We start from the raw sequence: 14172 nt of genomic DNA, 5'->3' as shown, positions 1-14172 counted from the left end.
GCTGCTGATGTTTAACTGGTGTGCAGTTGTTATTAACTGAAACATGTTTAGTTGTCTTAACCCAGAGTTTTCTGGAGTATTCATAGTGGCATCAAGTAGGTAGTCCGAGACCACCAAATGGGTGACTCTGGAGTATTGTTTGAATATTTTTTTGTGTATAATATTAAGGCAGATTTACAAATGATGAAAATTACCTAAAGGTGAACACATCAAATGAAGCCAGATGGTTATATTTATTGAGGAGGAAATTTGCAGGTTTGTACGTCAATCTACAACTTTTGTTTTCCACCATCTTTATATTTGATTTGATTGCCATTGAAGTGACAAATAATTTTGTTGATATCTCTTAACCAGTAGAATTGCAAATGATCAAATTTTAAACATACTTTGGACTGGAATATGACATGCTTTGATGAGCAGGGTCAAGCTTTAGAAGACAATTTTCTTATGGAAAGTGCAGCTGAAAGTGGTATGTTATTTGGTGGTGGTTGTGTTTAGATCTAAGATTTGAACAAGTGAACAGTAAATGTTGCCTCATTGAGTGGAAACCCACAGCCTTACAGTAACTGCCACAGCCCATGGGCCCTCACATTGATCTGTGGAAGAAGCTGTTGTCTCTATTTCATTAGGGTAGAATTGTTGCTGCTCATCAGCTTGCCTTATTTGTACAGTTGAAGAAATTCAGTCAAAGCTGATGGAGAGAAGTATAGTCAAGTGTGGTTCAAAAGAAATGTTTGTAGACTGATTAGTTTCTTGTCAGTGTTTGAATGTCTACCTCTGATAATTTTGGATAGTATGATTTTAGGGACTCCTTCCAGCACTTTTTTGTGTGTTTGTGAGAAGTGGATTGACTTTCCTTGCATCCATGTTGATTGGGGTTGGTAGGTATTTCTGTTTTGATTGTTTCTGGTACCAAGGTTTCCATCTGCTCAGATATTGTGGATGATAGTGATATTGGTCTGTATGATGCAGGGTTTTCAGGAGATCTGGTTTCAATATAGGAATTATTTGAGCTCTTTTTCACATGTTTGAGATTTTGTTGTTTAACTAAGAGTAGTTGAAAATGTCAATGAAAGCTTTTATGGCTGTTTGGCCAAATTGTTTGAAGTCGATGTTTGGGAATTTTTTAATTTATATAGCCTCATCTTTAATAGTGTCTGGTTTGATTTTCCTTAGTGTGTATATGTGTGTGTGTGTATTTTTATTTTCTAAGGGATGATAGTTTTGGGATTTTGCTAGTGCCAAGATAGGAGGGAGGAAGGAGGGTGGAGAGGAGTGGAATATATGGGAAATGAAATAGGTGGAAGTGATTTCTATGCCTTTATCTTTTTGGCTATCCCCCATGTAAGGGGGATGTATGTATGTATGTAAGGAGCCTTGGAAGTGGTAAGGGTGAAGAAAAGAGGGAGGCTTATTAGATTGATAGAAATGAATGCATCGAGGGTTTTGGGAGGAATGTAAATGTAATAGTGTTTGGGGGTCTCTGATTTTTTAATCTAGAGGAAGAAATAGCCAATAGATGGTATCGGGGCAAGGACAAGGGGTCAGATAAGAATAATAACAGCGATGTTAAAGATATGTTAAGAAAGGAGGTGATAGTGAACACGGTGTTTAAGAGAGACAAGCAAGTATACATAGAACTAGATGAAGAATGTGAGAGTGGTCAAGAGGGTGTTAATGGACTATGTGGTTGTACCCAAAAGAAAGATTGGAAGTTATCTGGGTGTAAATGTATTCAGGGGAAAGAGCAGGAGATTGGTAGAAAGGAAATTGAGAGTGGAGGTAAATTGGAAGAGGATAGAAAAAAAAAGGTAGGCTGAGAATTGCTGATGGTTTGCAAATTAAATGAAAAGGAAAAAATGAATATCAAACTATGAGAAGTATGGGAGTTAATGAAAAATAAGAGAACACAGCAATAGAGAAAGAATGGGTGTGTTTCAAGGAGAAAATGTTAAAGTATGTGTATGTGGAGAATGGGAGGGAACAGAAGAAGTAGCAAATTGTGAGATGAGCTAGGGAAACATGAGAGAGGCAAAGGCAAGAGCAGATGTAAAATGTGGTAGGTGTTTGACAAAAAATTTTGGGAAAGAGTGTTTTATGGAAGAAAATGAAAAAATGAATGGGACGAGTCAGGTGGAGAAGAATAGACAGATGGTAGTGGAAGTTCAGACAATGAAGATAAGACTGGTAGGGAATTTTAGGGATTTGTTGAATATAGAGGAGGTTAGGGAGGGTTAGTGTAGCAGTGGGAGAAGCCAGGAAAGTGACTGTGGTGGAAGAGAAAAATGACAAGGGTATAGGAAAAGAAAAGAATCAAAGAGCATTGAGAGCTGGTAAGGCACCTGGGATAGATAGATGTCATGTAGCATGACTGATGAAGAGGATCAGTTATTGTGAATATGGTAATAAGATTATTACCTAATGGGAAATAATTGTGTTAGAGGACTGGAGGAATACATGTATAGTTTCACAGTGCAAAAGAAAAGGGGACAAATGTTAATGTAGTAGCTGTAGAAAGAATGTTAGGTATAATTGATAATAGGTTTGGGAGGGTATTAAAGGATTAGAAATGGAGCAGAGGAAGGAACTGGGGAAGAGCAGTGTGGATTTAGGAAAGGAAAAGGGTGTGTAGATAGAATGGTCATAGTAAGGTAGATATGAGAAATTTTTGCAAAATGTAAGGATGTCCTTTGGTCTTTATGGATTTGAAGATGGTGTGGCATGGTTGACAGAAAGGTATAATGGAGAGTGATGTATGGCATAGGGGGAAGTTTGGTGAGGATGGTTAAAAGTTTTTGTGCAAGTAACTTGTATGGGAGTAGGGAATGAAGAGAGTGAATTATTTGAGATGAAGTGGGGGGTTGGAGGTTGCACCAATTTTGTGCAAAATGTCACATTGTTTGTTCAGTATGTGTATGAATGGGGTGTACAGGGCATGGGTGCTTACCAACAGATTGTAGCTGGTGAGAATGGAAGTGAGAGGTAAGTCGGTTGTTTTGTTGATGACACTTCATAGCTGAGTCAGAGGAGACTGGTGGTAGAATTTGGGAAGGTATGTAAGAGGCAGAATTATTGGAACATGGGAGAGGAAGAAAGAAATTTGAATGTATTTGAGATTAAATGCCTGGTGGGGGGTTGCTAGGCTGGATAGAGTGAGAAATGAGGAGAGCAGGGATAGAGGAGGAGGTGGGGTTGATTGGGGAGTGTTGGGATGGTTTGGACACATGGAAGGAATGAGTGAAGAGGGATTGGTGGGAGAGATGTGGGGGGTGGGGGTGGAGGGAGTGAGCATGAGGGGGCAACTGGGAATGAGATGGATAGATGTGGCAAGGAGCATTGGGTGGGAGGGGAGTGTCTGTTTGGGAAGGAGGGGAGAAGATAGGGGTGAGTGGAGAATGGTTGTGTATGGATGATGCAGTGATGCATGGAAGGGGATAAGGGAGTATATGTGTGTGATATTTAGACAGAGCCCAAAGGTATTTCTCCCCATTTTCTCTTTGCTTGCATGAGGGGATGGAGAGTGGGTTGCTGATTAAATGAAACAGCCTTGCTGTGGATGTGCTGTGTCTTGCTTCATTACTTCCGACCCTGGGTATTGGACAAGATGCAGGGATGACCCATCATCCAGGAGGAGCCAAGATGAGAGGGAGGGAGGGGGTTGAATGTGAGTGGAGTATGCAGGGATGAAATGAGTGAGACCGGATTTTATGCCTTTTTGCAACCTCCCTTGTAAGGGGGCAAAAGCCATTGGTGTATGTATGTGAAAGGAGAAAGTTGATGTTGGCAAATGTAAGGTGATGAGGCTGGCAGTGAATTGGAAAGGAAGTTTAAAGGAAGTGCTGGAGGAAATGGAGAACTTAAGTTTTAGAGTCACATGTAACAAGGAATGAAGGCACAGGAGTGGAGGTGATTTATAGGATTAAGGGAAGCAAGTAAATGTCTTAGGGGAAAGAAAAGTGTCACAAGAAATAGGTATATGGGGATGAATGCAGAGAGAATACCGAAAAGTTGACTGTTGGAATTTAAAGGAAACAGAAATAAGCCTAAGTCTGTTGGGGATTAAGGGTTCAAAGTATGGTGGGGATTATGATGTTTAATAGAGAAATGTGGGAGTGGATAGAGAGCTGGTAGATGCGATTGATAAAAAAAAAACTAGGATGGTTTGGGTATGTCAAAAAAATGAGTTAAAAAAAAAGGATAATAGATAAGTTTGGAAGGCAAAAGTTGATGGAGTGAACTGAAGGGGCAGAATGATAATGGGGTGAAAGGGGAACTTGGTACAAGAGTAATGTTTGTTGAGTAGGAAAAAGAGAGGGCAATAGATGAGAAACTGATGTGGGTTGAAGGTATTTCATCTTGTTTGCTATGTCAATTCTCAAATGGATGATGGGAGAGGGTCACTATGTAATGAAACAGTAGGGAGTTGATAGTCTGCTGTTGGGCATTGGTGTGGAGGTGCTGTGTCTTGTGACTTGCTACATTACATCTGACCTGAACAATTTGACAGGGAATAGGGATGACCTGTCATCCATAAGAAGTGAAGATGGAAGGGACAACCAATCCTTTTTTGAATGGGTATGGAATGGGTGAATGGTAGTTATATGCTTTGACCTAGCCACCCTCCTTATATGGGGAAAAGGGCCTTTAGGTATATGTGTGTATTTTATTCTAAATGATTAATTTTATGTTGTCTGTACAATGTCCTGATTTTCTTAATTGTTGTATACCATGCTGTGGTTACATGGTTCTCATGATTGTATTATGTATGTGTCTCTGCTGTCCAAATCTTGTACTAGCTATTGTCATAAGTATGTTCACTTTCTTGTTTGTCTTCACTAAGTCTTCAGTGTCTTGTGTGTATCATATGTGAGGTCCAGTAGTTTAGGATTTTTGTTAAGCATGAGGGAGAAAAGTAAAGAAGAGGATTAGGAGGGGAACAGATGGAGTAATTGGGGAAGATTGATATGCAATTAGGAAAGGAAGAGGGTGTGTGGATCAAATTTTCATAGTAAGGCGGATGTGTGAGAAGATTTTGGCAAAAGCTAAAGGTATATTTTGGGGTTTTTATGGAGAAGGTATATGACAGGATTGATGGGGAGGCATTATGGGACATGTTGCAGGCCTATGGGATAGGGGTGGGCTATTAGTAGTCAAAAAGTTTTATGTGAATAGTAGAGCTTGTTAGGAATGAAGAGAATGAGGGGTTTGAGGTAAAGGTAGGGTTGCACCAGGGTTGTGTAATGTTCCCATGGTTGTTCAACATGTACATGGATGGTGTGGTAAAGGATTTAAATGTAAAGTTTGGAGCTGGTGAAAGCAAAAGGAAGTGGAAGGTGAGCAAGTTTGCTGATGACATTACATTTGTGGCTTGGCCAGAAGAGTGTTTAAGGCAATTAGTGGTTGAATTTGGGAGGGTAAGTGAAAGTAGAAAGATAAAGTAAATGGCAAAAGGAAGATAATAATATATGCAAAGGGAACAGGTGTGAATTTGAGATTAGTCTTACAGGAGAGATGCTAGACTAAGTGAAGAGATAATGTTTAGGGTCACATGTAGCAGGGAGTGGAGGATTAAGGGTGGAGGCAAATTATAAAGGAAGGGAATTGAGTAAATGTCTTTGGGAACGAAAATTGTCATGAGAAATAGATACCTGCAGATGAACATAACGAGAAGACTGAATGAAGGGATGATTGTGCCCATGAAACTGTACTAGGAGAGACTTTGAATGTAAAAGAAACAGAAAGGAGGAGAAACCTAAGTATGTTTGAGTTGAAGTGTTTTAAGAAATGGTGGATGTTACAACAATGAATAGAGTGAGAAATGAGGCTAGCCAGAAAGTAGAAGTGAGAGCGAGTGCTGGTATATTGGGTTGATGAAAGCATACTGGGTTGGTTTGAGCATATGGAAAGAATGAGTGAAGAAGGACAAGCAAAAAGAGTGTGGAAGGCATAATTGGATGGAATGAACTTTGGGGTAAGGCCAAGAGTGGAATGGATGAGGTGAAAGGAGCTTTGGGTACAGGGAAGTGAGAGGGTAAGAAACAGGTATTAATAGAATGTGGTTGTGGATGGATGATAAATTGCTGTGTCTTGAATAGATTTCTTTTTGCCCTGTTATTTAAGAAAGACCCAGGGCAGTGGGCAAGATGCAGGGAGGACCCATCATCCAGGAGGAACCAAGATAAGAGGGAGGGGTGATGAATAGGAGTGGAGTATGTGGGGATGAAATGGGTGGGAGTGGATTTATGACTTTGACTTTGGCTACCTCCCTTGTAGGGGAGGAGAAAGTGTTGGTATGTGTAAAGAAGATGGATAGAGTATTGTAGGAGTTGCTAAATGTGAAGGGAGATGGGGAGGGAAGGTAGTTGCAGTGGAAAGTGCTAAGAAAATGAAAGTGAAGAAAGAGGAAAATGGAGGAGAAATAAGAAAAAATGAGCTGAAAGCAGTTATTAGAAATATGAGAGCAGGTAAGGCACTTGATTTAGATGGGTGTCATGTGGAGTGTCTAAAAAGGGAAGGTACAATGGACAGGCTGGTGAGGTTTAATGTTTTTCTAATCTAAAAGAGGGTAGATTGCTTGAGGACTGGAGGAGTGCCTGTGTAGTTCCACTTTATAAGGAAAATGGGACAAGTGTGAGTGTAGTAGTTTCAGAGGGGATTGTTGAGTGTAATTGGGAAGGCTTATGGGAATGTTTTGATTGAGAGGATTAAGAGAGGAACAGAGGGAGTAATTGGTGAGGAACAGTGAGTTTAGAATGGGTTGTGTGGATCAGGTTTTAGTAGTGAGTCAGATCTGTGAGAAAGCTTTAGGAAAAGGTAAGGATGTTTTTTGGGCCTTTATGGATTTGGAAAAGGCTTATGATAAGGAAGACAGGAAGGCATTGTAGAAGGTATTGCAGATATATGGGATAGAAGGAAACCTCTTAAGAGCATTTAAGAGTTTTTATGAATAGTAAAGCCTGTGTTAAAATTAGAAATGGAGAGAGTGAGTGGTTTGAGATACAGGGATGTGTTATGTTGCCTTAACTTCAGTTTATACATGGATGGGGTGCTGCAAGACATAAACGCCAAGGCTGAGCTGGGGATTGGAGATGGTTAAAGAAAATGGAGAAAAGTGGGAGATAAGCCAGTTGCTGTTTGCTGACAACACTGCGATTGTAGCAGGATCAGAGGAGGGATTAAGGAAGTTAGTGACAGAGTGAAGGTGGAGGTAGAATGTAGATTGAGAGAAGCGAGTAAATGCCTTGGTGGATTAAAAAGTGTAATGAGGAATAGACATTTGGGAATGGATGCTAAGAGGAGACTGTATGAAGGAGTGATTGTGCCAACAGCACTGTATGGGGCAGAAACATGGAACATAAGAGAGGAAGAGAGAAGGAGTTTGAATGTGTTTGAGATGAGGTGTGTGAGAAGTATGATGGGGGTTACTAGGCTGGATAGAGTGAGAAATGAGGAGGTGAGGAGGAGAACAGGGGTAGAAAAGGAGTTGGGAGATAGGGTTGATGAAAGAGTATTAGGATGGTTTGGACACATGGAAAGAATGAGTGAAGAAAGACTAGTAAAAGAGATATGGAAGGCAGATGTGGAGGGAGTGAACATGAAGGGACATCCTAGGATGAGGTGGATGGATGGGGTGAAGGGGGCTTTGGGGAAGAGGGGAATGTCTGTTGAGGAAGGACGGGAGAGGACAGAAGACAGGGGTGAATGGAGAATGATTGTATATGGATGATGTTGTGATGCATGAGGTGAAATGGGCGGGGGGATGGGGGGTGAGGTAGTATGTGTGAGCAAAATTTGACGCAGCCCGAAGGGATTTCTCCCCGTCTTCTCCTTTATGCATGGGGGGACGGAGAGGGGGGGTCGCCGATTTAATGAAGCAGCCATGCTGTGGATGTACTGTGTCTTGCGACACTCCTTCTGACCAAGGGCAGTGGACAAGGTGCAGGGATGACCCGTCATCCAGGAGGTGCTAAGATAAGAGGGAGGGTGGAGGGGTGTAGAGTGTATTCAGGGATGGAATGGGTGGGAATGATTTTATGCATTTTCCTTTTTTGGCTACCTCCCTTGTAAGGGGGGAAAGCCTTGGTATATGTATGTAGTGACAGAGTTTGGGAAGGTGTGTGAAAGATGAAGATAAATGTGGGTAAAAGGTGATGAGATGTACAAGGGGAGAGGATGACAGCAAATTGGAAGTGAGTATCAAGGAAGAGAGACTGGAGGTAGTGGATAGCTTTAGATACTTGGGTGCGAATGTGGCAGGAAAGGGAGGAGTGTAGTTGGAGGTAGAATGTAGATTGAGAGAAGCAAGTTAGAGGATTATAAAGTGTAAGGAGAAATAGACATTTGGGAATGGATGGTAAGAGGAGATTACATAAAGGGCAGAAACATGGAACATAAGAGAGGAAGAAAAAGTGTGAATGTGTTTGAGATGAAATGCCTGAAAAGTATGATATGGGTTACTGGGCTGGATAGAGTGAAAAACGAGGTGGTGAGGAGGAGAGTGGGGATGGAAAGGGAGTTGGGAGATCAGGTTAATGAAAGAGTATTGGGATGGTTTGGACATTGGAAAGAATGAGTGAAGAAAGATTAGTAAAAGAGGTGTGGAAGGCAGAGGGAGCTCGGATGGAATGAACATGAAGGGGTGACCAAGGATGAGATAGATGGATGGGGTAAAAGAGGCATTGGGAAAGAGGAGAATGTCTGTTGAGGAAGGATGGGAGAAGACAGGAGATAGGGGTGAGTGGAGAATGGTTGTGTATGGATGATACTGTGATGCGTAGGAGTGGGTGGGGGATGGCGGAGTGAGGAAGTATGTGTGGATGATATTTTGGTGCAGCCCAAAGGGATTTCTCCCAGCCTTCTCTTTTTCTGCATGAGGGGATGGAGAGTGGAGGTCGCTGATTAAATGAAGCAGTGGGTGAGGTGCAGAGGTGACACATCATCCAGGAGGAGCTAAGAAAAGAAGGAGGGAGGGGTGGTGAATGGGAGTGGAGTATGTGGGGATGAAATGGGTGGGAGTGGATTTATGCCTTTGTAAGGTTGAAAAACCCGTTGGTGTATACAGTATATGTAAATTGTTGTTGATGAGAAGGAAGGGTCACCATATAATGAAGTGGTAGAAGTAAATCAGGTTTTTTTGTTTTCTTGTTGGTATGGCTTGGGTGAAGGAGTGTAAGATGAGGTGTTAATTGTCTTTTTTGATATTTTTACCAGAGGTAGTTTGTTAATGTGGCTAGGCCTATCCTGAGTTGCTTGTCTTGATGTTGGATGATGACCAGAATGCAGTCATGCAAGTGTGGTTTTTCCTTCTCATGGGAGGGATATAATTTTTACTTAGTTGAATCAGGAAGGAGGGAAAAAGGGATATCTCCTTATCATTAGTTTCCTTGCAATGCAGGAAATAGGATAAAGTAAGGGGTAGAACAGGGGTTCTCAGCCTTACTTGGCCCATTCACCCCTTTCACCATTTGTCAGAATGTCATTCCCTCCCTCCTTTCCAAGATTGTCTGTTTCAAAAGGTGCATTCTAAATAATATGCAAATATTACTAAAAACCCTTTTATTTTTTCCTAATTAGTATATATTTTTCCCAAATTAGTATAAATCCAGCCCAGGTGACAGGCCAGATAGGCCAAAACCTATAATTGCTTTCCTCACCCCGTAAGCTGACTGTGGTCACAAATCACCCCCAGAAATCCCAAAATTCCCCCCTGGGGGTGAATTTCATCCCTAATGAGAACCCCTGGGGTAGAAGATGGGGAATAATGTCTATTGTGAGTAAAAAGTGCCGAATACTATACGTCCAAGACATCTACATCAATATTAAATGAATGAGGCTTTCAATCCATTGTTTGCATTACAGAACTCATCCTATTCAAGCAGTGGCCAGCAACAGGCAAGTAGTAATAACTATGGAACCAGTTCAGGCAGCAGTCAAAGCAGTGGTGGATATGGACCAAGTGGCTTTACAAGTAGTGTGAGCGCTTCTGGAGGTGGAGCGCAGTACCAGAATAGCTATGTCAACTCTTCTAGTCACTCCTCCTCTTTAGCATCCATTGCCTCTGCCAAGTCCTTATCAGGGCTCTCCACCACATCCACGAAGGACTCCAGTCAGGTGAGGAGGGGTTGAAACTGAAGGAAATGTGATAAGTGTATGAGGTTTATGATAGAAACCTCTGTTTGACCTGCTATAAAATAAATTATTTTGAGAATGCCAAGAGGATAGGATTGTTTTGTATTGGTAAGTGCTTAATTCTATTGTGCCTGTTTTCCCAGGCGTATGTTGACCAGACAGCACCACCGGGTACAAGTTTAACAAGTTCCTTACCAGTAACTCAGTCTGGTAATGGTACCAGTAACAACAATAGTGGAGGACCAGCAGTTCTTCCTGGCAACCTCAACACAGCATCATCACACAGTGCACAGACCACCAAACCTGTGCCAGGTACACGTGAGTTGTGCGCCATATTTTACTTTTACAAGAGCTTACATAGTACACATTCTAAGCATGCAAATTCATTGCCACCAAAGTGTTGCCAGTCATAAGAGTGATTAATTTTTGCAATAAAAACTTGCCTAGGACACCATTGAAAACAATGAAAGGAGTGTGTGCATCAATAGAATGAGGTATGTGTGATGAGATGCAAGAGAGAAGTCATGTGGGAACAGTGCATGCAGTTATCAAATGTAGCACAATAAAGAACAGTAAGGTTTATAAATGGACAGAGGTATTGAATAAATTGGAAGAAATGTAACAGGCCAACCTGAGATGGTCCAGCCATGTGAGAATGAATAAGAGTAGATGTCCCTTATTGTTTCACAAAATGGTGGTAATGGTGGGAACAGTGCATGCAGCTATCAAATGTAACACAATATATACATATACCAATGGCTTATTCCCCCTTATAAGAGAGGTAGCCAAATTAAAGGCACAAATCCACTCACACCCATTTCATCTCTACATACTCCACTCCCATTCACCACCTCCTTCCCTCTTTTCTTGGCTCCTTTTGGATGATGGGTGTGTGGTATTCCCAAAGAACACTCAGAAACTTTCTTTAGGCTTTATTTGACTGAATTACATCAGCACAGTCTGAAAACGAAACAAAAAAAGCAGTATAAGAAATTATATCCATTTCAACTACAAGTACAATTAGTTTTATAAAGCCCAGATCACCATATTCTCCCCTCCCTTGATGAATCATTGCTCTATGTAGCAAAGAGGCTTGTGGCATTCTCATGTAGATTGGCACAGTTGTTCAGGACCAGTATGCGTGGGAGTGGAGGGCTCATCCCTATATTGAAGACCAGCTGGAGCACCAGATACCTGAGCTGGAAGCAAATCAACCTTCATATTTCCTTCCTTGATAAATATACTCTGATTACCTACAGCATCAGAAGAATTCAACTCAGATGAATCGGCAGTAGACTCCGAAAGTATCTTCTTCAAACCTGTCTCAGCAGAAGGACCAATGTTGAGATCCTTTTGCCTCTCATACAAAGATACATTACCAGTCAGAGCCAAGTCATGCACTGATATTGTTGATTCACATCCATCAGCAAATCTTACATGAGTGTATTGTGGATTTGCTTCAAACAACCAAATCTCATCAGTGAGGGGCTCATATTTATTGGTGCGAAGGTGGTGTCGTAGTAAGACAGGTCCAGGAACAGATAACCAAGTTGGCAAAGAATGGCCACTGGGAGATCGACACTGGTATGAGAAGAGCCTCTCATGAGGCGTAGAATTGATGGCTGTGCAGAGCAGAGATCTAACTGAATGAAGAGCATCAGGTAGCACTGTTTCACATTGACATTCTCGAAGATTCTTAGATGCCAGAGCAAGGGTTATGTGCTTCCAGATTATAGCATTATACCTCTCACGCTGCCCATTTCCTCAAGGATTATAAGGTGTTGTTCAACTAGTGGCAATACCAAGATTGTGGAAGAATTCATATAGATACTTGGCTATTAACAAGGATCCATGATCAGAATGTAGGTAGGAAGGCATACCAAATATTGCAAAAATCTGATTTAGACAATGGATTATAGTACCAATAGTCATGTTCTGACAGCTGAATGCAAACTGAAAACAAGAATACTCATCCACCACCATGAGCATATAGTGGTTTCTGGAGTTCGAAGGTAGAGGTTTTTTGAAGTCTAGACTAAGACATTCAAAGAGCTGCTTGGCCTTGAGAAGGGGAGTTTGGTGTAGTTTGTAGAACTTAGGTTTCAATCAGGCACATTGAGGACATTCTGAACACACCCTCCTCACATCTTCCATGGAATAAGGAAAATTTCTCGTTCTGATAGAATGAGCAAGTCTTATTGCATCAGGATGGCAAAGTCAAGCATGGAGCTCAGATAGTTTCTCGTTATTGACCGTAGGTCTACAGTGAGCACGTGAGAGTTTGTAGGAATGTTGTATTTACCAGGACAGTACATGATGTCATAGTTGTAGCACCCCAATTCAATCCTCCATCATTGAATTTTATTGTTCTTGATTTTTCCAAGTCATTTCATATGGAACATAAAGCTGACAGCCTGTTGGTCCATAACTAAGGTAAAACATTGTCCTGTCAAGTAGCAAGACCACCTTTTTACAGGTTCCACAATTGCACACTCCTCCTTTTCTACTGCAGAGTGTTTGCATTCAGTAGGTGTGTGAGTGCAAGAGAAAAAGGCAACTGGAAGGCTTGCCTGATTCAGAGTAGCAGCAATGGCTGTATTTGTATTGGGTGCATCAGTTTCAACTACTAAAGGAATAGTTTCATCAGATGAGTGTACAACAGCCTTCCCAGTCATTTCTTTGAGATCATCAATGGCTTTCAGGGCCTCTGGACCCAGAGGAAAAGTGTCGGCGGTAATAAGAAGTCTGATCTTGTCAGAGAATCAGGAAACCTAATGTGAATAATAGGAAAACACATATGAATAACACTGTAAGGAAGAACGGTCTTTAGGGATTGGTAATTCCTTTAATACAAGGGCCGTTCCAAAAGTAATGCCTCCTAGTTTTTAACTCAAAAAGTTGAAGAGCTATGAAGACAGGAGTGGCACCATTAAAACAAGCAACCTTTTGTGCTCCAGAATTTATTTTTCTATGTAGTCACCACCATTCTCAATGCACTTTTGCCAGCGATGAACAAGAGCCTTGATGCCTCAGTCGTAAAAGTCAGCACCTGCCAAGGCGGTCCATTTTTTCATGGTTGTGATTATGGTGTTGTTGTCAGGGAAACGCTGCCCATGTAATGTGGCCTTCAGAGGTCCAAACAAGTGGAAGTCTGACGGTGCCAGGTTGGGACTATACGGTAGGTGAGACAACACTGTCCAGCCGAACTTTGTCACACATTCCGTGGTCTTCAAACTTGTGTGTGGCCTGGCATTGTCATGTTGCAAACAGAATGTTTCCCTTTTCTCTGGCCTTACACAGGCAATCCAGGCCTTCAGCTTGGTCAACGTTTCAACGTAAAGGTCAGAGTTGACAGTTGCCCCTGGTTCCAAGAAATCCAGGAGGATGATGCCCTTCCTGTCCCAGAAGATGGTGCACATCACTTTGCCTGCAGATGTCTGTGTCTTTACTGGGGAGTGTGAGTCACTCACATCTCTGTCGCCACTCTGAAATCGAAGAACCCATCTCCTAACTGTGCTGACATCAACTGCATCGGTTTCGTAAACATTCACCAGGCTGTGTCAAAACATCATTCACACATACTTCCTCACCCCCCATACCCCACCCACTCCCTTCCATGAATCACAGCATCTCCCATACACAACCGTCCTGCACTTGCCCCTATCTTCTGTCTTCTCCCTTCCTCAACAGGCATTCCACTTTTTCCCAATGCTCCTTTTACTCCATCCATCCATCTTATCCTTGGTCACCCCCTCATGTTCACTCCCTCCACCTCTGCCTTCCACACCTCTTTTACTAATTTTTTTCATTCATTTTTTCCATGTGTCCAAACCATCCCAGTACTCTTTCATCAACTCTATTTCCCAACTCCCATTCCATTTATGCTCTCCTCCTCACCTCCTTGTTTCTCACTCTATCCAGCCTAGTAACGCTTACCTTACTTCTCAGGCATTTCATCTCAAACACATTTAAACTCTTCCTCTCTTATGTTCCATGTTTGTGCCCCATACAGTGTTGTCAACACAAGCATCCATTCATTCAATC

At 41.8% G+C, this 14172-nt stretch overlaps 1 protein-coding gene across 4 annotated transcripts in view; it reads left to right on the top strand.

Moving 5' to 3' along the window:
* The window catches only part of lig (ubiquitin-associated protein-like lingerer), a 94488-nt gene that overhangs the window by 59141 nt on the left and 21175 nt on the right, over positions 1 to 14172 (top strand). For 3 of the 4 annotated variants that reach the window (XM_076210969.1, XM_076210968.1, XM_076210966.1), the window contains 2 exons: positions 9859 to 10110; positions 10272 to 10446. In XM_076210969.1, coding sequence (XP_076067084.1) covers positions 9859 to 10110; positions 10272 to 10446 — 427 coding nt within the window. The remainder of the gene's footprint in view (positions 1 to 9858; positions 10111 to 10271; positions 10447 to 14172) is intronic. The other variant, XM_076210967.1, reaches the window with a different exon arrangement.

This window comes from Oratosquilla oratoria, chromosome 28, assembly GCF_046742065.1.
Source record: "Oratosquilla oratoria isolate Oo_2021 chromosome 28, ASM4674206v1, whole genome shotgun sequence".
Taxonomy (NCBI): Eukaryota; Metazoa; Arthropoda; class Malacostraca; order Stomatopoda; family Squillidae; genus Oratosquilla; species Oratosquilla oratoria.
Note: the sequence above shows the minus strand (reverse complement) of the source record. Positions and strands in the feature narration are given on the sequence as shown.